Source organism: Aspergillus melleus (assembly GCF_016097325.1).
Source record: "Aspergillus melleus strain CBS 546.65 chromosome Unknown contig1, whole genome shotgun sequence".
Lineage (NCBI taxonomy): Eukaryota > Fungi > Ascomycota > Eurotiomycetes > Eurotiales > Aspergillaceae > Aspergillus > Aspergillus melleus.
This window is the reverse complement of record NW_025763370.1, coordinates 6,091,952-6,114,630: the sequence shown is the minus strand read 5'-3', so window position 1 is coordinate 6,114,630 and position 22,679 is coordinate 6,091,952. Positions and strand designations below refer to the sequence as shown.

The 22,679-nt window shown below is 51.9% G+C and overlaps 10 protein-coding genes across 10 annotated transcripts; 3 read left to right on the top strand and 7 right to left on the bottom strand.

Annotated features, from left to right (window-relative positions):
* Positions 1-796: 796 nt before the first annotated feature.
* LDX57_002183 (uncharacterized protein) lies at positions 797-1,171 on the top strand (the record flags this gene model as incomplete). Its single annotated transcript, XM_046083827.1, has 3 exons — positions 797-914; positions 968-1,082; positions 1,141-1,171. 3 exons carry the CDS (start codon positions 797-799, stop codon positions 1,169-1,171), a joined length of 264 nt encoding a protein of 87 aa, XP_045939790.1.
* A 90-nt stretch (positions 1,172-1,261) lies between these two features.
* Positions 1,262-3,704, bottom strand: LDX57_002182 (LipA and NB-ARC domain protein; the record flags this gene model as incomplete). Its single annotated transcript, XM_046083826.1, has 6 exons — positions 1,262-2,767; positions 2,824-3,135; positions 3,186-3,248; positions 3,297-3,540; positions 3,587-3,654; positions 3,702-3,704. The coding sequence occupies 6 exons, from the start codon at positions 3,702-3,704 to the stop codon at positions 1,262-1,264; spliced, it is 2,196 nt and encodes a 731-aa protein (XP_045939789.1).
* A 1,141-nt stretch (positions 3,705-4,845) lies between these two features.
* LDX57_002181 (uncharacterized protein) lies at positions 4,846-5,060 on the top strand (the record flags this gene model as incomplete). Its single annotated transcript, XM_046083825.1, has 2 exons — positions 4,846-4,917; positions 4,971-5,060. The coding sequence occupies 2 exons, from the start codon at positions 4,846-4,848 to the stop codon at positions 5,058-5,060; spliced, it is 162 nt and encodes a 53-aa protein (XP_045939788.1).
* Positions 5,061-5,423: 363 nt separating this feature from the next.
* On the bottom strand, positions 5,424-6,828 carry LDX57_002180 (TDT family transporter; the record flags this gene model as incomplete). The annotated part of the gene is made up of 5 exons (XM_046083824.1): positions 5,424-5,570; positions 5,616-5,901; positions 5,960-6,256; positions 6,307-6,675; positions 6,731-6,828. 5 exons carry the CDS (start codon positions 6,826-6,828, stop codon positions 5,424-5,426), a joined length of 1,197 nt encoding a protein of 398 aa, XP_045939787.1.
* Positions 6,829-6,977: 149 nt separating this feature from the next.
* On the bottom strand, positions 6,978-7,993 carry LDX57_002179 (uncharacterized protein; the record flags this gene model as incomplete). The annotated part of the gene is made up of 4 exons (XM_046083823.1): positions 6,978-7,246; positions 7,301-7,340; positions 7,390-7,500; positions 7,553-7,993. 4 exons carry the CDS (start codon positions 7,991-7,993, stop codon positions 6,978-6,980), a joined length of 861 nt encoding a protein of 286 aa, XP_045939786.1.
* Positions 7,994-8,486: 493 nt separating this feature from the next.
* On the bottom strand, positions 8,487-10,755 carry LDX57_002178 (uncharacterized protein). Its single transcript, XM_046083822.1, has 4 exons — positions 10,636-10,755; positions 10,518-10,554; positions 8,816-10,442; positions 8,487-8,757 (listed from the first exon to the last, which is right to left on the bottom strand). Exons 1-4 carry the CDS (start codon positions 10,719-10,721, stop codon positions 8,597-8,599), a joined length of 1,911 nt encoding a protein of 636 aa, XP_045939785.1. The 5' UTR covers positions 10,722-10,755; the 3' UTR covers positions 8,487-8,596.
* A 978-nt stretch (positions 10,756-11,733) lies between these two features.
* Positions 11,734-13,891, bottom strand: LDX57_002177 (glycoside hydrolase family 43 protein). Its single transcript, XM_046083821.1, has 4 exons — positions 12,761-13,891; positions 12,643-12,710; positions 12,161-12,590; positions 11,734-12,089 (listed from the first exon to the last, which is right to left on the bottom strand). Exons 1-4 carry the CDS (start codon positions 13,051-13,053, stop codon positions 11,903-11,905), a joined length of 978 nt encoding a protein of 325 aa, XP_045939784.1. The 5' UTR covers positions 13,054-13,891; the 3' UTR covers positions 11,734-11,902.
* Positions 13,892-14,805: 914 nt separating this feature from the next.
* On the top strand, positions 14,806-15,982 carry LDX57_002176 (arabinan endo-1,5-alpha-L-arabinosidase; the record flags this gene model as incomplete). Its single annotated transcript, XM_046083820.1, has 4 exons — positions 14,806-15,069; positions 15,144-15,620; positions 15,703-15,788; positions 15,847-15,982. 4 exons carry the CDS (start codon positions 14,806-14,808, stop codon positions 15,980-15,982), a joined length of 963 nt encoding a protein of 320 aa, XP_045939783.1.
* A 147-nt stretch (positions 15,983-16,129) lies between these two features.
* On the bottom strand, positions 16,130-18,116 carry LDX57_002175 (transcription factor domain-containing protein; the record flags this gene model as incomplete). The annotated part of the gene is made up of 2 exons (XM_046083819.1): positions 16,130-17,413; positions 17,469-18,116. 2 exons carry the CDS (start codon positions 18,114-18,116, stop codon positions 16,130-16,132), a joined length of 1,932 nt encoding a protein of 643 aa, XP_045939782.1.
* On the bottom strand, positions 17,469-21,151 carry LDX57_002174 (putative copper amine oxidase). The gene is made up of 4 exons (XM_046083818.1): positions 20,685-21,151; positions 20,055-20,631; positions 19,038-20,008; positions 17,469-18,976 (listed from the first exon to the last, which is right to left on the bottom strand). Exons 1-4 carry the CDS (start codon positions 21,014-21,016, stop codon positions 18,841-18,843), a joined length of 2,016 nt encoding a protein of 671 aa, XP_045939781.1. The 5' UTR covers positions 21,017-21,151; the 3' UTR covers positions 17,469-18,840.
* Between the last annotated feature and the right edge of the window lie 1,528 nt (positions 21,152-22,679).

Here is a 22,679-nt window from a genome sequence, read left to right as displayed (position 1 = left end):
CAATGGCCGAGTTGTTACAAGAGGTACGAGTGATTGATCGCAGAAGGGATCTAAATTCTGTAGTGATTCCAGGTATCAGGTATTGCTTCCGACTAGACTAAAAAGCTCAGCTGGCTGATGGTCAGTCCTTGCAGTGACCTGATATGTCAATCGCCCATTTCATTTCCTGGCGCGACAAAGTTCACTATTAGTGTAAACTTGTCTCCCCCAAAACTGCGTAGAGATCAAATACTTTGTTTATATATCAGGATTCCCTGGCACCATTATTTGTCCCGAGGTCCCAGTTTTGAAAGCATCCTCAAGGAATGTACGTAAGGTGGCGACCTTGAGTAGATTGTTATATCGGGCGTGTACATCGAGTCTACTGGCTCCTGAACAGATGGGGAAGACTTTGTTTGCTGATGTCGTGTTCTGAGCATTGGCCTTAGGTGCCAACCTCGGGGGGAGAGTCTATGACATCACCACATTCTATACAATTGTGAAGTGCAGTCGTTTGAAGAGCACAGAAAAGGGAATTGATCTCAACAAAGTTGCGAATCATGTGCTATACAAGTGATTATCGTCGTCGATCGATGTTCCTCCAAGCCCTCCTGGACTCAATGATTGTTCATCAGAAAAGAAGTGAACGGGAAAAGAGGTCTGAGATCTAGACTAGTGCAAATCCGAACTTGAACTCAATCTGGACAAGTTACATCACGACTCTGAACGTATATATAGCATTGCTCATCTCCTGATTCCGCCCGGATACAATCACCATACCATCTCCTTTGACTAGTATCTCTTCACCACCACAAAAATGGACAAGCTTTCCGGTCTAGCCTCCAAACTCACCGGCAAACACAAGGACGAGTCAACAGGTGGTGGCGAGTCCGGAGGCAGCGGTAGCAACAACCAGAAGGACTATCTTGATAACGGTTGGTCTTCCTGTCCCTGAATCGAAATGGCATTCGAAAACTAACATGAGTAGCCGTGGATTCTGCCGAGAGAAAGTTTGGTGGCGGCAAGATCGACCCTGATAAGATGCGCGATACCAACGAAAAGATCACGGACACCGCACGCGAGAGGTTCGAGGGTGCTACAGGGTATGCTGCTAGTATATTACTGGCCATGAAGAAATATGAGGCTGATCCATTGGCGCAGAAAGAAAGTACCAGAGAAGTTTTCCAATTAGTTCGCTGCGCAAATAGGAGTATTATGGTTCATAACTCAGATAGCATAATGTAATAAAGGCTGTATAAATCCATCGATGTATATCGGTTGCTCATCGCTGAAATGACTTCAACAAACCCTGCAGTCCTGCGCCTCTTTTTGGCATCAAATACTGTGTGTTCAACTGGCATAACTGAATGTTGTTGAGGACATCCTGCGGCAGCTCGGTGTTTGTTTGCTCACACACACTTACCAGCTTGTCATAATACTGCTGTGCCTCAAGATACCGCTGGCTGGAGAAGTACATGTTCCCTAGCAGGCCGAGAGTCGCATGTATATCCGGGTTGCTCGGACCAAGGCGGTGCTCGGCCCAGTCAAGATATCGCCGGAGCCAGGGGACCGCCATATCTACATTGCTGCCATTGGAACTGTACGAAAACATACCGAGACTTCCCTGCATCACATACATAGTTCCCATGAGCGCAACAATATTGAGGGTCTCGGGGTGGTCATGCCCAAGATACTCCTCCGCGCTGGCCAGAGCGCGGCGGAGGGTTTCCGATGGCTCGGTGATGCTGTTATTCGCGTTCATCTGGCTGGCCCCAAGAATCCGTAGTCCCCAGATAGTCAGCGGGTGGCGAGGCCCGAGAATGCTATTTATCTCGCGAAAGATCTTCGCAATGCCCTTGACTGTCTCCTGCGTCTGCGGGTTGAATCGAGCGGCGAGTCTCTCCCTGTCGCTCTGGGCGTAGTTTGAGACAACCAGCTCGGCCGTGCAGAGCACTGATGCAAAGACTTGGATATGGTTCTCGCCCAGGAGACTCTGCAGGCTGGCGGTTCGCTTTTCAGCCGCGGACACACCCTCTTCTTTGCGACCGAGACAGGCATAGGCGACTGCCAGTCGACGACGGGTCTCTAGGGTGTCGAGGTCCTCCTCGCCAATGGTCATTTGTTGCTTAGCCAGGACGTTGGCACAGACAGACTCGCCTTCTTGGTTCTTTCCCTGATGGCAGAGAATCTCGCCCATGAGACTTTCAGCCTTCATCGTGAGCGGGTGTCGCCTGTCGAATATGCGCGCACTGTTGTTCGACACCCACTCGCACCATTCGGCCGCCTTGCTCAAGTACTCGGAACGCAGATCAATCTCCGCCAGGTTGTACCCAACTTGAAGTGTGCTGTGATGATCTGGACCCAGTGTGCGCAGATGGTCCTGAAAAACGGCATACTCAAGATCTCGCGCCTTATCCCACTGCCAATTGTTCTTATGCTCGGCAGCCTGCACAGACCGGGGATCATTGTCCAAGGGCGCAAATAGCGTACCCACGACTCGTTGGGCCGGAGCAGGCGAGCGACTGGGTGGATAAGGCGCACTGCTGTTGAGATGCATTCGTGGTGGAACGGGGGGAGGCCGACGCGACGCTGCCGACGGTTGAGGAATATATCCCTGCTCGGCGACGAGGACCTGGTCGGCGATTTGCTTGATGTTTCCTTTGATGAGCTTGTACATTGGTCCGGCTGTTCCGACTTTGCACATCTGCGAGTGGTCTGCGTCAAGCTTGAGGCGAGTCTCGCGCTGCCCAGGTAGGCCGAGTACGGCAGACTCTTCATCGACAACCAGCTGGCATGTGTCAGTGTTACCATGATGCAAAACATAGAGAGAGGCTAGAGACTAACGTGACTGAGAGACGCGGGCCCAGCACCTCCAAGGATGACCTCCTTTCCCTCGATAAAGCTGACGACCTTGTAATCCTCCAGCTGGTGCGAAAAGCGCGCGCTCATCTGTCTCGTAAACAGGGAATTATGCTGCAAACAGTCCAGTAGGTCATTGCTGGCATGGCCCTTGGAGACGAACTGTGCGACCTTGGCTGCGATCTTACCCAGTTCGACTCCCTTGGTTCCATGATGAGGACAGCCGAAGAAGACGAGGCCGGAGGTGCCGGTTCGAATGGAGGTGTACTTGGGGTCTTCTTGGGCGTTGAGTAGTGCCTTTTTCATCTTCTTAGTTTCTCATCGTGATGAAAGGTGTCGAAACTAACCTGTTTGATCACCAAACCACCCAAACTATGCCCGACAAAGATGATTTTAGGAAGTCGAGCATTCTACATCAGTCAGCGTTGTCTCCGAAAAACCAAAGACATTGTCCATACCAACTGCGGGCTCCTCTCCATATCCAACAGATTCAGTAAAGTGTTCGCATGGTCCCTCACACTCGCCGTGGACATAGCCTGGGGGTTCGCGATGTTGGAATTGTAGCCATAGACAAAGACCCGCGCCTGGGGAATGTCACGAGGAAGGAGGTCCCTAGGCCAGAAGGTTCCATTCTGATGCGTCCATGTTTCGAAGGGGTGATCGTTCCGACCGCGAGGATTGAGTCCATGAACAAACACAAAGCTACTCAGGTCAACAGGGAGTCGGGTGCAGGAAGGAAGACACTGACTCGATTTTGGGCTGTTCGGCAGGGGTATAAACCTCCTCTAAGAAGGGAAACTCATGCTCTCCGGCATCCTAACGCACTTAGCTTATGAAGCTGATGAAATTCGATGGAGACATACCATAACTGATGCTTAGAGTATCGCGACGATGACGAGGGCAAAGAAACATCAGCGCTCTGGGTGAAGATAAGAACACCAACAACGCCATCAGCCGCATGGCCTTCGACCCTCGTACAAATCATGTGATCAAGTAATGTGATAACGTGAAACAGCACCATTTCCAATCGGCTCTGATGTCCTGTCGAGTTCGTATTGAGAGATCATGATAGACACGCGACGGGGCGAGGCGTCAATACGAGGCCGATGGCTTAGTCGTACTCTCTGGATTGGCTGTAGACGCGACGCTGCAGGACGTAGTGCTTCCTGTTCATCGTGTGCCCGATTAGCCCCTGGCTTAGTATGTGCTGGAAGGTAAAAGGTGATTGGATTATCAGGTATGTCATGATCAAGGATTCGGGAATATGTAGGCAAGACAGGGGAGATGCGTGTGTCCAACCAGCCCGAACTTGATAGGCAAATTCCGGATTCGCCCCTAGTGAGCTTACTTTTCAAGTATACTTATTTGCTATGTGCATCTTACAGTATTGATTTCCGACGCGATCTTTTCTGAGCCCCATAGGCCCCAAGCGTGCCATTATTCGCATAATATATCCTTTCCGACTCGATCTTTATGGAGAAGCCCAGCAGATACTATGCCTAATTGTATCAAGGCTAGCTCTCTTGACGGTGAAGACGAGAAAAACTATAAAATAAACGCCTCCCAAGCCATAGAGCCGGTCGGGATAGGGCTCTTTTGGCAAAGCCTGTCAGCATTTCTTTCAACTTGTCAAAGAACTAAACCTCTGCTTAGCGGTAGCAGGCTGTAATCAAGGTGCTTATGCTTTACCATAGCACAACTTCCTGAGCAGCGCCGGTAAAGTGATTGAAGATTATTGAAGTTCTCTTTCTTAGCCCGTTTTCCCATCAGTTGACAACCATGGAATATGCGAGCCTTATACCATGCACCGCATCACTGGGACTGGCGGGCACAAGGTTCCGTCTTTATATCATATGCGAGTCAGGGACATGTCCACTGTCAGCTCAACCATAATTCAAAGGCTCAGGCGCATGCTTCATGTATTCCAATCTCACTTGGGTTTCATCTTGTCAAAACTCGCACGAATCATAATCCTGGACGTCAATCTAGAACCCGGGATCGGCCATCATGCATATGTTGAACATCCTATTTGTGCTCTTGGCCTTTAAGGCTACTCACGCGGCCGCGGATAGTGTCACGGTAAAGCCACCGCCGTTCTTTTCTGTCTCTCAGCTGCTAATCACAAAGAGCAGGTCAAACTCGACCTCATCGACGCTCCGGACTGGACCCACAACATTCGCGACGGATATTGCTCGCACCAGGGCGTAAGCCGGACAGGGTGAGTGTGGCCTCTCTACGTGAAAGCAAGGGGAATGACTTTTAAATATCTCGAGAGCTGCGAGAGGATACGAAGTGCGATCGTCTAGCTTCTACTGCTACAGCTGGCCGTAAGTACTCCGCTTGATAGAACCGCGCAATGAACCTAAGACATTCCAGGACCAACCTTTGCGAGGGTGAGCCCAATCCACAGCCAATGACGGGCACTGGGAAGTTCTCACCCACTGTGAAGGCCATGTCGGTTGCTTGTTGGAGGTATTGAACATGGTAAAGGGGGGTCATCACATCACTCCAGTCCTTTCGTAAAATATTAGGTACCTGGAGTCCAAATGTTTCCCTATCTATATCTACAAGCACATCAGTGGAAGTCAAGGGCCCTGGCCCGCCGCATCGTCCTCGGGCTTGGACTTCAGCTTTTGCAAGCATGGAGCATGGAATAGGGACTTCTGCCATGCCCCCTTTGCCGTTCTGCATGCTACCACAACCCACAAGAGTCCCACAGCCGCACTTAGGATCTATACACATCAGTGAGAACTCAGTCATTATGAAAGAATACACACCGTTCCACAAACTTGGAAAAACATGAGGTCTGTTTCTGTTCCAAGCAGAATCGTATTCGCCGCATACACGCCCAACGGGAAGGTGAATCCCCACCAGCCCATATTGAAAGGAAAAGGCGAGGTATAGTAGATAGTAGCAAGGGCAAAGACCAGCCAGATCAGTCCGAACGACCACATGAGCAAGGATGTGAGGAGTCCGAAAACATATGCCATGTATCCGAGGATCGGGTCCAAAGTATTCGATTCTCCGAGCAAATTGCGGGCTACTTTTCCAAGATAAAGGATTCTTTGCCTTAATTAGCATTCATATGATGATAGTTTAGAGCAAGAAGGAAATCACGCACCCAAATCCACCAAACCCCAAAGGCCCAAGAGGTAAAAAGCAACTCACGATCGTCGCGCGCGACGGCAGCTTATGAACAGCGAGACGCTGGTAATAAATAACCAAAATCATCATCGCCATAGGAGTGCCCATACCCCAGAGAATATACGAGACAAGTAAAGTCCCGGTCGCATGGCTGGGATTGGGGAGAATATCGGCGATTTCTGCACCCACCCCGGCAGCAACGATCGTGGCGGCGATAGGAAGAAGCTGCAGGGCCGTGATGCGCTCGAGTGACGTAACGTAGCTTTGGGATATCCTGGTCCCCTATTAGCACGAAGTGAAGGGTTTGGAGAACAGACAACAAACAGAATAAACGAAAGCGAAGCCGTCACCGACGCAGCAGCAGCGGCATCTACAATCCAAAAGGCCCATGCCACGGTGCGCGCCCAATCACCCCATATAGGCACACAGATGAAAACCCACAGTTCAATCAACGTCGCAAAGCCCATGGGACAAGTCGCGAGGAACAGCGAGTTAACCGGATCTTGGATCATCACTGCCCATATCTCCGGAAAGAGGGCATATCGCAGAGCGGACATGGTGAAGACGGTCGCGAAGAGAATTGTGTTCAGGCTGAAGAAAGCGATAGCGATATAGCGGAATGCTGGAGTATCAAATGGTACCAGATGGAACAAAATGCCAACGATCCCCGTGCCCATTGTGGTTGAGAACCATCTATTCGAGAGAGTTAAGTGTTAGACACGATGGCAACGCGGTGGGAGTCACTTACGATGGGCTGAAATTGCTGATAACTCGTCGCCATCCTGCAGTATATTTGGGGGGTATTCTTGCTTTCTGCTCTGGTGAAGATGCCTTGCTCGCACGCATTTTGCAATATTATCTACAAGCAGACAGAGTGTGCGGAGAGGAGAACGAAGGTGAAGTCATATTCTCATAGAAATCTCCGTTATTTGCTCGGCCGAGAGGAAGTCGGCGATCTCCGCTACAAAGAACCATAAAACCAGTTTCCCTTTTATCTACCATGCGCCCACAATCCCAGCCACAGGAATGTCAATCCCCGTTGTATATGAACTCCCGTCGCTCAGCAAATACACATATGCGCCTCCCAGCTCGCGAGGATCCGCCAGTCGCGGCATTCCCCCGTAATACTGCATCTTGAGGTCCCAGTCGGGCGAATGCTCGACATAGTAGGTCATGGCGGTGCGGACAAAACCTGGAGAGACGCTGTTGACACGAATGCCGTGTTTGCTCCATTCCATGGCGAGCGTGTGGCACATATTTCGAACTATGCTCTTGTTAAGACACTATCCAGATCCCCGAAAGGAAAGGGGAGACTTACCAGCTGCCTTGGTGGCACCGTAGGGGGCGGATGGGGCGGCCTGCATAGTCAATATCGATGTATTTGAAAATATCATAGGGAATACATACTCGATTCGGTCGATACGAAGTCATGCTCGAGGTCATAACAATCGACCCTTTGATGCCCAGCTCGATGAACTTGCGGGCGACGATTTGCGCACAGAAATAAGCACCAAATACCTAGATCATATTAACGAGACTCCAATCGAACTCAATCTATACACCGACTCACATTCAAATTAAACAACTTATCAAGCTCAGCGCGATCAAAATCCAGCGCAGGCTGATGCTTCGTCATTCCAGCATTCGCCACCAGACCATCAATCCTCCCCGTCTCCTCGACGATCTGGTTTATCGCTTTCTCAACGCTCTCTTCCGATGTCACATCGGTCTGAATGTATCGGATATTGGGGCGACGCTTCCGCAGGGCAAAGAAATCTTCTCCGGGTTCCATGAGGTCAAGCGAGTAGATGATATTTGCCGAGTTGGCAAGACAGACTTCTGCGATCCCAAGGCCAATGCCGCGATTGGCTCCCGTGATTGCGATCACCTTGTTTGCTAGCGTGATCTGCCAGGTGAAGTCGGACGAAGGCATCGTGCTGAGAGGAGGTTGCGTGGCGCCGTTGGCTTTGGCGGCCGGCGTGGCCGGCGTTTCGTCTGCGGAGGGAGGCATGGCGACTGTGAATATAGTTCGTAAATAGGAAAAGATAGAACTGCTCAGGTGGTAATAAGAAGAGTAAGATGGACACGAGGTATGAATCTAGAGAAGCAGATGTAGATGATAGATAGACCGGACACCAAACCTGGACTGCGGACAACGCAGGCTTCTTATACTTGACGACAGCTGTCACCAGTAAGAAGACCCAGAAAATCGTGGTGACATAGCCCCATAAACAATTCCCATTCGCAGTCTGTCCCCGCATCAAAAGACATACGATCGCGTTTCCGAGTGGAAGTGCCTCGAGTCGAGGCAGTCGGATACCGATCAAGGCGGAGATGCCGATCTAGTGGGTAACAGACTAACAGGAATGGGGGCGTGCACTGTGCACTGTGCAAGGGCCCAGGGGTCAGGGAAGCGCATTTAGGCTCATGGGGCTACTTTCCCTTAGTCTAGTCTTAATTGCAGGGTCGCTTATAGGCCCGGCTGCATGTAACCCAGTGATTACGGAGTATGCAATGTCACTATAGACGGGATTGGTGGATATGAGAATTTCCAAAGCAAAGGGGTATCCGTATATTATCTGAGCAGCTATTTACAGGTGTTACAGCCTTAAGGTCATTGTCTGTTATCAATAGGCCCCGGCAGATCGTCCCTCTGAAAGTCCAGCTCCAAATCTCGCCGAAGAGAATTACTAGGCCACCGGACCCTCTGTTGGAACGTGTCCATGAGCTCGAGCAGAATCGATCGTTCGTGGGGCGTGTGGACGCACATTCCAGCTAGATTGCAAGCAGCTTAGCGAGAGCGACGACTATGTCCGGTGGAATGAAAACCCACCTCCGTATAAAGAATTAAGCGACACCAGACACGCCGCATTATCATTTTCATCCACCGTCTTCGCGATCCCGCAGATCGTACTGACTGATGCCGTCAGAAGGCGCTGACCCGCACGATAGTCGTGCAATCCCCCTACAGAGGGCCGATGCAACAGGACAAGGATACGTGCCAAACTATGCAATTGCAGTGCAGCTCCGTATGATGGAGGATGCACCCAAATGGGAGGGAAGAGTTCTTCAGTAGGCGCGGTAGGCAGCGGTCGAAATGCACTGGGAAGATAATCGAGCCATTCCTGCAGCATGGCGAGTAACTCGCTGCCTCGCTCCAGCCGCTGTTGCAGATCCTTCGACTCTGACTCTTCTTTCGACGCGTAGTTGATGCATTGCGCGAGGAGGTAATGCGAGTGGCAGGCCATTTCCGCCGGAGTCAACATTGAGTAATGCTTTTCTGGCTTCCAGAAAGTGAAGACCCGACGGCGTTCTCGCATGGCCACCCAGGCATCCTGTCGCAACCAGGCCCACCAGACAGCTTGTCGGATGCCGCCGCACTCGCCGTTGTTGTTCTGGTATCGCTGGATCCAGAAGACGCCTTTTAGATGTCGCTCCCAGTCTCGGTTGGAGCCGTCTACCATTTCATACGTGCTGATAAGCAGGGCGGTAGAGATGAGCTCGGGGCTCGACGCGTAGCTAGAGTACTTCATGGCCTTGTTTAGATAGGTAAGGGTTTCGTAATAATACTGGACAGCCAGATTGCGGTCAATTTCAGAGAGGTTCCAGGCCTCCTTGACGTCACTGGTCAAGAGGATCGCGTCTCGGGGCATACTGGAGGGGTAGTTGGCATTCCACAGCGAGAGATGTCGGGCGGACAGAGCCAAGAGCGCCTTCATTAGGCCAACATTTCGCAGTGCGAGGTGCGGAACGACGGTGGAAAACTGTAGAGATGGGTCAAAGAAGTCGAGCCACGAGCTGAGGGTTTTGACGAAGTGGTTGAATATGCGGTACTCCTTTGGTGATAGTTGTATCGGGGATGCCGTCGTCCAGCACGAAGGATCATCTACCACCATGTTAGGCACATCACCGGCCTGTGCTGGCATCAAGCCTCGCTGAATCTCCGGATCAGTTCCGAAAGAAGCCGCCTTGAAGCTCTGGTGCTCCCGGGGCGTGCGAGGATGAAAGCCGGGATTATGGTCCGGGAATAACGGGGACGAAGAGAGCGCTGGGGTCGACGGGGTACGTAACTGGGGCGAAAGGTAAAAGTTCTCATCTGCATTGACAGCATCGGTTGCCAATAACTCGAACCAGCTTCTCGGGGCAGCTGTGCGGTTGGAGACCGTTGACTCGGTGGCCGGCGAGGGCACATTCTCGTGTATAGGAGCTGAATCGGGCGCAAGCGACGAGCGACCAAGGGGTCGTTCTTGCGACACAGGCCGTTCCTGCTGGCAGGCATCCACCAGGATCTGTAGGGGCTCGTGAACCCGAAGCTGCGGCGTGGTTCTTGGGGGATTCTCTCGAGGCGTTGACGGCGTCGCAGCAGCATCCAGCGAACGACTGCTTCCACCCCCCGAGTCCGTGTCACCATAGACACAGGCGCGTTGGCCTTTGGCGCAGGGACCACACTGAGGATGAACCTGGAGAGATCAGATTATATTAATATTGATTGCCACTCCTGGCGGGTTATGTCTCAGCCCAAGGAGTCGACTTGCCTCGTCGCATTTCACATGCCGCCGTTTGCAGATCAAACTGCGACCGCGTTAGCCAGAGCAATCAGGGGCAACATGGGGCATGCAAGCAATTAATCTCCTCGGAGACTCAAAGACTGACCAGCCAGTTGTGGCGCGCAATCCTCGCCCACGCGATTTCCTCGGCTTACGGATGCCACGTGATGGTGCTGCTGTAACATCGGGCATGGCGCATCCCTTCGCGAAATACCGAGTCGAGGTGACATCCACCAAGAAAAGAATGAAAATTAGAAGCGTTCGGACGGTCGGAGGATCGCGTCGAGGTTGCTAGTGGAGCCACTACGTCGGTGGGGGTTTTCTCTCGCTTCTTACCTCGTCTCGAGTCACCCTCGTGTCTCTCATTGAGGAGATCTGCCTGTGGTGGGGTTCGCCATCGGCTGGAATGCCTTCGAAGGATTGAATATACACCGGAGGGCTGGTTATTGAATGTCATACATGATTAACAATCTGTCTTGATTAGATTGTCTGTACGATTCTAGAAAAACAGATCTGCTCATTCTCATGGTCAAAAATTAGGGCTGGTGCTGTATGACTTGCCTATTTCGGACACAGCCGAACAAATACATATAATTGTCTCTCCCCCCACCTCGGTTTTACTGCATATTCTCGGAACTACAGACCTTCTATGTCCCCATTGTTCTTTTGACAGAAAGTTTAAGGACCGTTCGGATTCCGCTAACTCGACCAAAAACCTACAACAGGCAAAGGCGACCCCAGCAGTATGCCTACACGTCAACAAAGCTCAGGGCTGTGATGCAGTATATTGGTTCGATGCCCGTTTCTTTATTCAATCTCTTTTGCCATCTCCACCTCCTGAGAATAAATTGATCTAAGCCCCATGGTACTTGGACGTGTTAACCTTGGTCTATCTGCATGGCGACAATCGTCAGTAAGACCTGGGCTTATAACCAAATTAAAAGTCAAAATGGGCCCCGCTACTCATGAGGGTTCCTCCATAGGAGACCTAAAGGCAATACAAGCTGAAAATTCAAATATGTAAAACCCAAACTACTCGCAAGTTCACGCATTCTCCTAGGAATGGCACTGGGAGTGTAATGCGTGACAATATTCTAAGTCATTGCATCCTATCTCGCGATGGGAACATCCGGACATGGACCTTCGAAGGTTTGACCTTGACATCTACCGCACCTGACTACATCCATAGTATCAGCTTTAAATGTTCACATGTTCACTTCTATTGCCTCATATGCTAATGCTCATCATCTATGCAAGAACTACCATTCCGCGTAGCCATGCCTTTTCTGGTATAGGCCACTTTGGCTGCTTGTATTTTCATCGTTATGTAGGGGTCTCCTTCGCTTCGTCGGGACACTCCATAAACGGGAACTCTATTCTCCTGAAGGGCCCTCCAGAACGGCTGACAGTTCTGGGGCCTCTCCCAAGCTCGGAGTTCCATCCTCGTTCCACTGCACCTGCAAGGCCATAGTGTAGCGGTTGCTATCGCAAGCACCCTCGCTAGCCGAAGTGGCATGGAAGACGTTCCAAACCTCAGTGCCATCCGGGCTGGTGAAGAACCTGTGCGACACATTAGTATTGGATACACGCGTCCAAAGAACAACAGAAGATGAGAAAATGGAAGAGCATACGCATTGTGTCCGGTTCCGTAGTTTCCGTTGGCAGACGTGAACAAAGGACCAGCCGACTTGGTCCACGAGCCGCTGTCCAAAGGATCGCCGGAACCGTCATAAGTCAGGAGGGCCAGCGAGTAGTTGGCAGTCCAGCAGTAGGAGGCCGAGTAAGCGACCCAGACCTTCCCGTCATGGTATAGGGGAGCGGCACCCTCGTTGACCGGGGCTTCGACTCTTTCCCAGTCCTCGAGCGGCTGCGAGAGAATGTGCTTCTCGCCGATGGTCGAGGGAGTCTCGAGAGTGGCGATGCAGTTCGACTGGATGCCGTCCTCCATGCAAGACCAGATAAAGTAGTTCTGCGAGTCGACGACTAGAACGGTTCCGTCAATGCCCCATTCGGGAGTGAGCTGGCCGAGGTAATCGTATGCGTCCCAGGGGTTAGAGCCACCTTGTCAATGTCAGCAGTCAATCAACCTGAGTAAGTGGAGGGCAGATCATACCCTTCAGGACGTGTGCGCGCTGGTTGTCGAGGGTGTCGGAGCTTCCGGCCGTGTAGTACAGATACCATCTGCATAGGTTAGGGCCACCGCGGGAATTGACATGGGCAGGACTACTCACGTTCCGTCAATCTCATGAATCTCCGGTGCCCACACACTGCAGCAGCGGTTCGGGTTATCGTCCTTCCAGACAACCTTGTTCTCACCGGCCTTCAAGCCCTCCAGAGTGGGAGACCGGGTAAGCTGAAGATCGGTCCACGTGGTCGTGATTAGGTAGTAGTAGCCGTCGACGTAAACAATGAACGGATCGCTGCCATTGGGATCCTTCAAGGGGTTGGTGAAGGTGTCGGCCAGGGCGGACTGTACCAACAAGACCGACAGGAAGAACTGCAACAAGGTTCGCAAAGACAACATGAGATCGGTTATTGCGCACACACACGTTCATGTGATACCATCCTATTCGCCAGGGAGACACGGAGATGTAAATATACTTGCGTTCTGTTCCTGACGATGACGTCGATCGTCAACCGCAATTGGTGGAAAAGCCCATCGTGAGCTAAACCGCCGCGATGCTTGTCCCTGTGGGGGAAAATGAGGGATATCGTACGAGCCAAGCCCGTGGAGGAGGCACTTCGAGACCTACTCGGTTAAAATTGCAGCGACAGGGTATTAACCGACCGTGAAGAGTTCAAGTGGACCACACGTCGATGCCCAAAAGGCAAAAGGCAAAGACAAAAACAAGGAACCCCCGCATTTTCTCCGCATTTTCGGCGAGTCCTGCAAGTTCGAGTGAGTTGGATGTGGGGGACGAACGTCGGCAGTCTCGCTGCAGCCGGGATATTGCCGTATTCGGTGCCGAGGATGAGGCCATGGAAGATGCAACTCGAAATTGAGAAGTGAGCGATGCCACTTACCTCTCCAAGCCCTCTACCAAGTAGACAGTTGTTGGAAGCCAAGGGCACACACTTCGAAGACAGCCACCTATTTTAAGAAATGGGTGAAACACACGCACTAGCCAACTCTGTCACCACGCTATTAGCAGCGGTTTCACGCTTTGGATTCCGCCAACGATCCACCAGCCAAACTGACCTTCTAGCGCGCCCAGCGCACCGCCTGAAGTTTGAAATTATCTCACCCCATCGCCTTTTTATCTCCGTGTCGGATTTGGCTGCTGCTGACAGGGCCTTGTCTCAGCCACACCAAGCCAGTATCACCCTTATCCAGCCTCATTAAATAACCACAAACTTCGAGGATCTATAGGCGAATATTTTCGAGAGCAACACACTGCATTTAACAATGTCGTCATGAAATAAAATGCGATCAACGGTATTCTCGCGAATCATCGCAGATCCCAAGTGGAGTTCCGGCGACTTAGGCCGCTTCATGGAGTTGATCAGAAGAGCACCTGCATTTTTATTCTCGGGTCTCGGACGGTGCTCCGTCTCTGCAATTTTCCCCCATATGACTATGACATTGTATAGGAATTCTCCTTTTCCTTGTCCAAATCATTTTTTTCGCTTCCGAAGACAGTAGAACCGAGTCACGGCCAGGTGGCTCGTCGGAACACTTGAAACAGCGGCAGGCCTTGTCAAAGAGAGAGACATACCCACAATAACTGTCACAGGAGCTGCTTTGCGACACACCGAAGGGAGGAAAGACCCATAATAGATAAGGAGCCCACTTATGTGCAGTGTAGGTAGATGTGATAGCAGGCACCATGCAGCTCGACAGCACCTCAGACGTGCTCTGAATTGCACCAGAGTGGCCCTCCCTACAACGGACGAGAAATAATACTCTCGTAAATACCTCGTTTAGACTCCAGTCCTATTTTCAGGGCGCTATAATCTCCTCCACTATTCAGGCCGCCGAACCCATGGTTAGTGCCAACCCGTCCAGACTATGTAACCTCGCATGGATCGTATGCAGATGAGAAAAAGTATCTCCACCGGAAACGCCAGGTACAAATTCCAGGAATGCCAATTTCCCTTTCGTCAGCCACCATAAACTGCCGGACAGGGGTAGCGTATTCCACAAATGGCATTTTGAAGGCTGAAGCACGTCCCTCCGAGGTAGACCGAATGACATGTATAAGTAGCCCGAGGGGAAGATCGAAAGAAACAAGAGTTTCCTGTTGAAACCAGATCTGTCTCATCTTCTTTTCTCACCATGTACTCTTTGTCGCTTCTCTCCATCCCTTTGCTCTCTGCTCTGGTCCATGGCTACGCCAACCCCGGCGCCTGTTCCGGAGCCTGCAATATCCATGACCCGGGCTTGATCCAACGAGAGTCAGACGGGAAATACTTCCGTTTTTCCACCGGAAACAAGATCTCGTATGCCTCTGCGTCGTCGATCGAGGGACCATGGGAGGCAATCGGCTCTGTCCTCCCTGGTGGTTCTTCCATCGACCTGGAAGGAAAAGATGACCTCTGGGTGTGTTTCCTCCTATACTGGCTCCCGTCAAGTCACAGGATCCAACCCAACCCTAACATCTTCCTCTCCAACAGGCCCCCGACATTCAAAAGGTCGGCAACGCCTACCACCTCTACTACTCCGTCTCCACCTTTGGCTCCCAGAACTCCGCCATCGGTCTCGCAACCTCCCCGACCATGAACGAAGGAGACTGGACCGACCTCGGCGCCACGGGAGTCCGCTCCGACTCATCCAAGAACTACAACGCCATCGACGCCAACCTCTTCAACGACGGCGGCACCTACTACATGAACTTCGGTTCCTTCTGGGGCAATCTATACCAGGCACCGTTCAATTCCGCCGCGACGAAGGTGTCCTCCTCGTCGTACAACATCGCCTACGACCCGGCCGGCAGCCACGAGGTCGAGGCCGCCTATCTGTACAAGAACGGGAACTACTACTACCTGTTCTTCTCGACTGGGAAGTGCTGTGGATACGATACCGACCGACCGGCTGCGGGCGCCGAGTACAAGATCAAGGTGTGTCGGTCGAGCAGTGCGACGGGCAACTTTGTGAGTTTTCCCTCTGTTATTTGATCAGCGCATGCCTTGTCTGGTGTGCTGCATTGGATGAATCATAGCTAATCGGTACCAGGTCGATGCCAACGGTGTAGCATGCACCAACGGCGGCGGAACCGTGGTCCTAGAAAGTCATGGAAACGTGTACGGACCTGGCGGACAGTATGTTCTCCCTCCTTACTTTATTCATCCAAACATGTTTTCTAACCTGTCCATCTAGGGGTGTCTTTACTGACTCCACGCACGGCCCTGTCCTCTACTACCACTACGTCGACACCACCATTGGCTACGGAGACGGTCAGAAGCTGTTCGGCTGGAACAAGATCGACTTCTCCAGCGGATGGCCTGTTGTGTAATTTCTGTATCGTACTTTCGTTTTGGTTCCAGTATATAAATTTTGAAGGGCATTATTTAGGTCTCGATTCATGCAGATATTTCCTCAGTTACTATGAACGAACAGGTATAATGTTATATTCAAGCGTCTCTCAAGATATGGTTGTTTATTAAAGTAATCCAGCCATGACCCTCGTCAACGCCTCATCCTCCGCATGAAACGCGTCGAGTCCTTCGCCGCCTGTCTCAGCGACTATATCCTCGTGTCCTCCAGTCCTAGGATCAAAGTACAAACCGCCGGCCATTTCGAAGAAGCTAGTCAGGTCCTCGCAGGTAGTACTATCCTGTCGGGTCGAGCCATCTGGGGCTGTCGGTGGAGGCGAGAAAGACCACATAGATAAGGAAAATTGCGGCGTAGATGTCCCAGAAACTGGAGGCTGGCGGTGATTAGGCAGCGACGTAGGCGTGTCAAACGGAGACGCCACCGTCGAAGATGTAGACTCAACTTTCCTCTGACTCATGTGAGACTCTCGTCGATTTACATGATTCTGGGTGCCTCTCGCGGACTGTCCCGGCAAATTCAACCGGATCAATTTCAAGCTGCGAATAATCTTCTGTAGACGTCGTGAGGTTCGCGCTCTCGTCGACGACTTCCTCACCATATCGACCGCGGCATAGAACTCCGGCCGACAGATTTGACTGAATCTCGAGGGAGAATGCAAAACGGCCAGAAAGAGCGCAGCTAATGCAGAGATCAGGAAATAGTTGAACGGCTCCGGACGCTGGAAATAGATGTCCGAGACGCGGGAAAAGAAATCGAGCATGTGAATAGAGCTTTTGGCTGTCTCAACAGCAGTGGTGGCGCCGGAGACGTTCGTTTCGATGCTCTCGTTCGTGAGAAGATTCTGTCGATAGACAAGGATACGCAGCTGATTGGCCTGCAGCGCCAGCAAGACTTGAAGCATCATCATATTATCCGCCTGCGGATCGGTATCTGACTTGCGCTGGGATGGATCGAATCGCAACTCCCGCGGAATGGATTGAATCCATTGTTGGACTTGGAAGTCAAGGTAGGAGCAGTAATCCGAGGTCGCGGAACGAGGCCGACTGCGCCAGCCAACTACCAAGCCCCAAATCTTCGTGCTCAATCGAGCGTAGGTGATCATGCATGTGAGATAGGGGGTCGAGGTGCCCGGTTCCGGCAGGTTAGTATCCATGTCCGAGTCCTGAATGGCAAACGGCAAACCCGTACCGAACGACCATTTGCGGTCGAGTACGTAAATACACCAGAACAGCCGACTCGCCCAGGTCCATTGCAGCTCCCCGGGGAACACGCCTCCGGTTTGCAACCAGGTTTCTTGGCAGTGTAGACCGAGCTGCATAGAGCCGCGGACAGCCATGCCGATGAGACGCCAGGAGATAACCTCGTCATCGCGATAGGAGTGGAAGATAGACTAAATCAAGGTCAGCACAGCCATACACGTGAACTATGTAACTCATCCAACCTACCAGTAACGTCAAGATCAACAACTCCTTCATATCGACCTCTGCAATCTTCACTCGGGTCGCAAACCGATCCTCCACGCTATCAGCCAGGAACGCCGCCCTCTCGCTGCGTCCATGCGACTCCGCCAGCAACGCCGTCGCCAGAATAATCTTCAGCACCTCGACATCGCGCGCGAAGAACCAATCCTGATCCATCGTTACCGGAGAGGTCGGCCCTGGACGTCCCTCGGTTCGATAGTACTCGGCGACATAGGCCCGTACGCTGTCGAGATCGACGCACGGATACATCAAACCAACTGTATTCTCGTACACCGTTACCAGACGCAAGGCCTCCGCTAGCCCCAAACACCCCAAAGGATCAGCAGACATGGCTTCCGTATCAGACGGCGGAGCAGGGCTCGCCGCAGCCGTAGACGCCAGGTCATCCCCATCGCTATCATCTACTGATTTCTGACGGGCCGTGAGCCCGAACTCCGCGCTGGTCGGCCCCACGTAAGAAGGTGACTGAGGGCGATTCATAATGCGCTGTAAACCCGCATTATTCGACGAGGAGGAGACAGTTGACCCGGAGGCCGGAATGATGCTGGGGGCAGTACTCCCAGTGACAGAAGACGATTCGATCTGCCTCACCCGGGCCGCCATGACGCGCATTTCCCGTCGCAACAACTGGACTTGAGAATCGACCGCGCGGACAAGAGTACTCAAACTAATAGACAAACATTACCGACCAAGTAGAGAAATCAGGCCCGAGCAGTGAACATACCCCTCATTTTTCTCCTCCACCGGATAGGCAACATGGTTTGCCGCGTGCGCATTCCCCGTATAAATGCACTCGACGTCATCACGAGCACAGCGAGTACAAACTGCGTCGCCACTACACTTAAGTTTTCGTCGCTTGCATTCATTACTATACTCGGATTAGCATGTCACAGCGCTATGATCAAACAGGCAACAGAACCCACCATGCTACTTGGGTATATTTAGCCCGTTTCTTACTCCGAGGCGGTTCCGGGGTATCATCGCCACTGCGTTTAGGAGACAGGATGTCCATGCCGAACAGGCCGTTGCGCAATCAGTTCGGAAATGGGAGGAACAGTAGAGTTGATTAGGTTCTGTCTGGTGTGCGTTCCGAGCAAGCTAGGCAGGCAGACCGGAAAGTGAGAAAGCTGAGGAAGCAAATCCTGCTTTCCGAGGCTCCGAGCGCAATGCGGAATTTCACCGTTGCTTATCTTATCATCCTTTATCTTATCATTTTCTATCTTATCTCGACAGATAATCATCGATTCTTTCATTTACATCATGTCCAAAATCAAAAACAATGTACATAGGATCGTAAATCATAGCCGGCACACCATATACTTAGCCAGGTCAGTACTTAGATATGCGCATTCCGGCAGCAATCTCCACCCACGACAACCGAGGCCCCGTTCTTGTCCGAGGGAACGTCTAGCGCTGGGTTGGCCGTGAAGAAGTCGGATGGTCGAATCATCAGCTGGAATGTCTCGACGGGCCTAAGAATTATTAGTACATGGGGAATCAAAGAGACCAAAGAGCCATAGGAAGGGGTCTTACATCACCGGCCAGTCCTCTACTCGAGGATTATGCGTAATCCCGAAGCAACTCCATACCACCACGTCGGTATCGGCGACAGAGTCGCCACGTCGCACCGCGTCAGCAACCCCGTCCACCTCCTCTTGACTCTGCAAGGTATACCGTCCGCCGGCATAAAGCTCGCCATCGCGGTACTTCGTCACCCAGACATGGTGCTGTGCGAATTGGGCGCGCTTCGCCTGGATCGAGTTAGGATCGGCCAGCAACTTCTGGGTCGCCAAGGGGATGAATTTGTATGCGACAGGCTTCCCGCTGATAGGGTTCGTGCGGTGAGGGTTGATGATTTTGACAGTTCGGTTCAGATCCGGAGCAGCGTCGAACCAGCCAGCGCGCTCGATGGTCTGGTTCGTCACCTGGTAGAAGTTGCCGTTAGGATTTGTAACCTCGTTCATGGGCACCGGGTGCGACTCCTCCACGACAACCGAGTTGTCCGCTCCGTCGACGGCAGGGTCCATTCGAACGCAAAAGATATGCTGATGGTTCTGAGCCAGGACACCTCCGCTGACGACGTTGCCATATTCGCTGGTCTTGCCGGCGTCGATGTTGACCACGTTCAGAATGCCCGTTGCACGCGACTCTACCGTAATGCCACCCGCCTGGTCAAACTTGTAGGCAAAGATATATTCATAGTTCGCCAAGGTGATGATAAATTGCACCACCAGCTCCCGGTTGCGAGTCACCACGGCTCGTCCAGTGCGCCAATTGGAGTGTTTCCAGCCAATGCCACCGTCCTGTTCGTGCAGGCAGATAGCATTGGGCAGTTTCTTGGCGGATCCATCCGGCTCGGTAAGTACAGCGTCGAAGTATTTAATCACACCCAGGCAATCACAGCCAATGGACAGATTGTTGGCCATGTTTCCGCCACCACCATCACCGAAATCGAACGCTTGCTTGCGGTGGAACGGAGGACGAGGATCGGCATAGGGAACGGTCTGGGGCTGTTAGTGAGCGGTACAACGATGCGCGTGGGACACTCACCATTTCACTAATCGCCAGTCGATACATAACGCTGCGCCCATCGTACCAGACATCATGGATAGTGGCTCCCTCGCGAGGGTTGAATGCAACGCGGAAACGCCACTTCTGCCATTCGACCAGGGACTCATTGGTGATGCGGAAGGATGGCCCTTCGGGCTGCACCAGGTTCAATGGCTTCAGATCCTTGCGCGTGCCCTCAGGCAGCAGTTCCGGTACGTAATCCGAGCCCTTGCAATGACCGATAATATCGCGCTTGAAGGTTTGATCACGGAGACCGTCTCCTTTACCTCCGGTAGCAGGACGATCCACTCGAATGATTTGCTGGGTGTGAGCATCCATGACGGGAATGAGAGGCAATGGGTAGGAGTAAAAGTTGGCATCGGCATTGTTCTTGGTTTTGTCGCGCGCAAAGCAGAGACCCTGGAAGAATCGGCGGTTCTCATCGACGTAGTCAAGTCCACCGTATGGCCATGGCTCGATCACCACTTCGAAGCCTTCGGGGAGGTCGAATTCAGCAAGAGCTTGCTTGAACAGGGGGGAGGCAAAGCAACGGTCGACAAGGACATCGAATTCGCTCCTATGACGATATTAGCAGGCCATACTGGGCTCAAAAGGGTCACATTAACATACACTGTCAGCGCTGCATGATGTTGCTTTCCAACGACGTGATGCTTGACACGCTTGCGCGATCCTACATCCACGGCAGACTCCTGGTAGGAAGGAATTCGATCGGAGCCGATGACATCGTACTGGCATAGGGCCATACGAGGTGGGCGAGGCGTGGTCGGACTCAGCCGTCCAGCATGTTCCAATGCGAGGAAGTCGCGCAGCTGATCCTTTGGGGGTTCTAACAGGTAGATCTCGCGGAAATCGATGACAGTGTCGGGGTGAGAGGCAACAACCACATCGCGGGCGATGTTAGTCTCCTCCTCTGAGAGGATAGCAAGTGGATGAGGAGCCATGGTGAGTTTAGGTGGGAAGAAGCTTCTTCTCCGCCAGCAAGGGGGACTCAGGTACGTCTTTTGTATGCGGGCGCGGGCGATAACCCTTCCGCATTAGGAGAGTCCAAGCGACGGGAAGCGCTCGGAAGGTCGGAATCATCCGGCAGCGGAATGTCTTCCGTTGCTGCAAGTCTTACACCTTCATCACGGTGCTTGGAAGGATCGTTGATCCCAGGCAGCACATATCCCCGCTGATTGCTGACGACCCTTGTCTTGTTGTGTTGGAACTCGGTGGCATAATGCGTGTGTCCAAACACCCACGTATCAACCCCAGCCGATAGTGGCGAGAGAACGTCCGTCCCAAAGGCAGAACTCCAGGCACTGCCTTCATGTTGGGAATTCGCTGTGCATGATGTGTTGCGACAAGGACCTTCCTTCTCTCGCTCTGAGATGCCTCTTCATTCTGCCGTTGTACAACTTCCACTTCTTTCACCAGCCACGCATGATCGGATCTATGGTGAGCATTATGGTCATCCACCGTCCAGCCTCCCATCCTCTTAAAGTCCTTGACCTTTGCCTGCACGATATCCTTCGATTGATCTGGGACTGCGGACCACAAGGTACATCCTAGTATCGAGACACGAGCTCCCGGAATATCGTATCGTTTCCGATGAAGGATCACAAGCCGACCATCCATCGAGGGGTTGCGTTCGAGTTGCTTGGCTTTTTCAAGCCCCGCTGCAAAGGTACCATTGTAGAACTCATGGTTTCCCAGGACCAGAAAGACCAACTCAAACCGCGTGGTCAGCTGTCGGATAAAGTCTCGATACGCGTGGTAGTCCGTTAAGCGCCCGACGTCAACGGCGAGGATAAGGTACGTATTTGGCGCGCGCAGGGATCTTGAATGAAGAATACTATTTATTAATCTCCAGATGTAAGTCTGAGATTATCTGGAAAGCCATCGATGCAGTGGACCTGCTGGAAAGGGACCTCAGCCTTCGAAACATCTTAGCAACGCGAGGTGGTGGGGATTGAGAGAGTGCAACGCGTCGGGAGAACATCCCCACGTGTTTCTCTCTGTTTACCTGGTTTGCATCGGCTTTGGCCTTCAGTTGTTGACGCGAAAATAAACGTAGTTTCATAAACGGTCTATCGCTAGTCCATATTCTTTTCTCTATAGCGGACGACCTCTTGAGTACGGTGCGATAACTTAAAGCTCGCCGTTGGAATCATTCAGACGATTGTATATCATGGTTGCCGCAACGACTACTTGAGTCTACTTCAAACGAACTTGGGCAAATAGTGTCGGACAGTCCGCTTAAACGAAGACAGGCGTAGATAATTATAGATCAAATGTGGCTATGAAAGCTATGGTCTTAGGTTTCTGGTTATGCACCAGGTTCCTCCATACTTCCCTTTGAATCCTCGCAGTTAATGAATTTAGAAAATTTGGAAGTGATATCCTCTCATGTTGGCCTCATCCCCTAACGTAAACAGGTGAGATCTTGTAAGCTATCTAAGAACAGATAGAGGGAGAGTAATCACTGACGGGGTCATTGATAGTCGGTATTGGCAGCTATACATCATGTAGGTGCGCCGATGAGAAAACCCGCGGGATTAATGAATCTCCTAGATCGTTGTCCGAGCAAGAGCACATTTCTAAAATCCAAAAAGAAAATTGTGT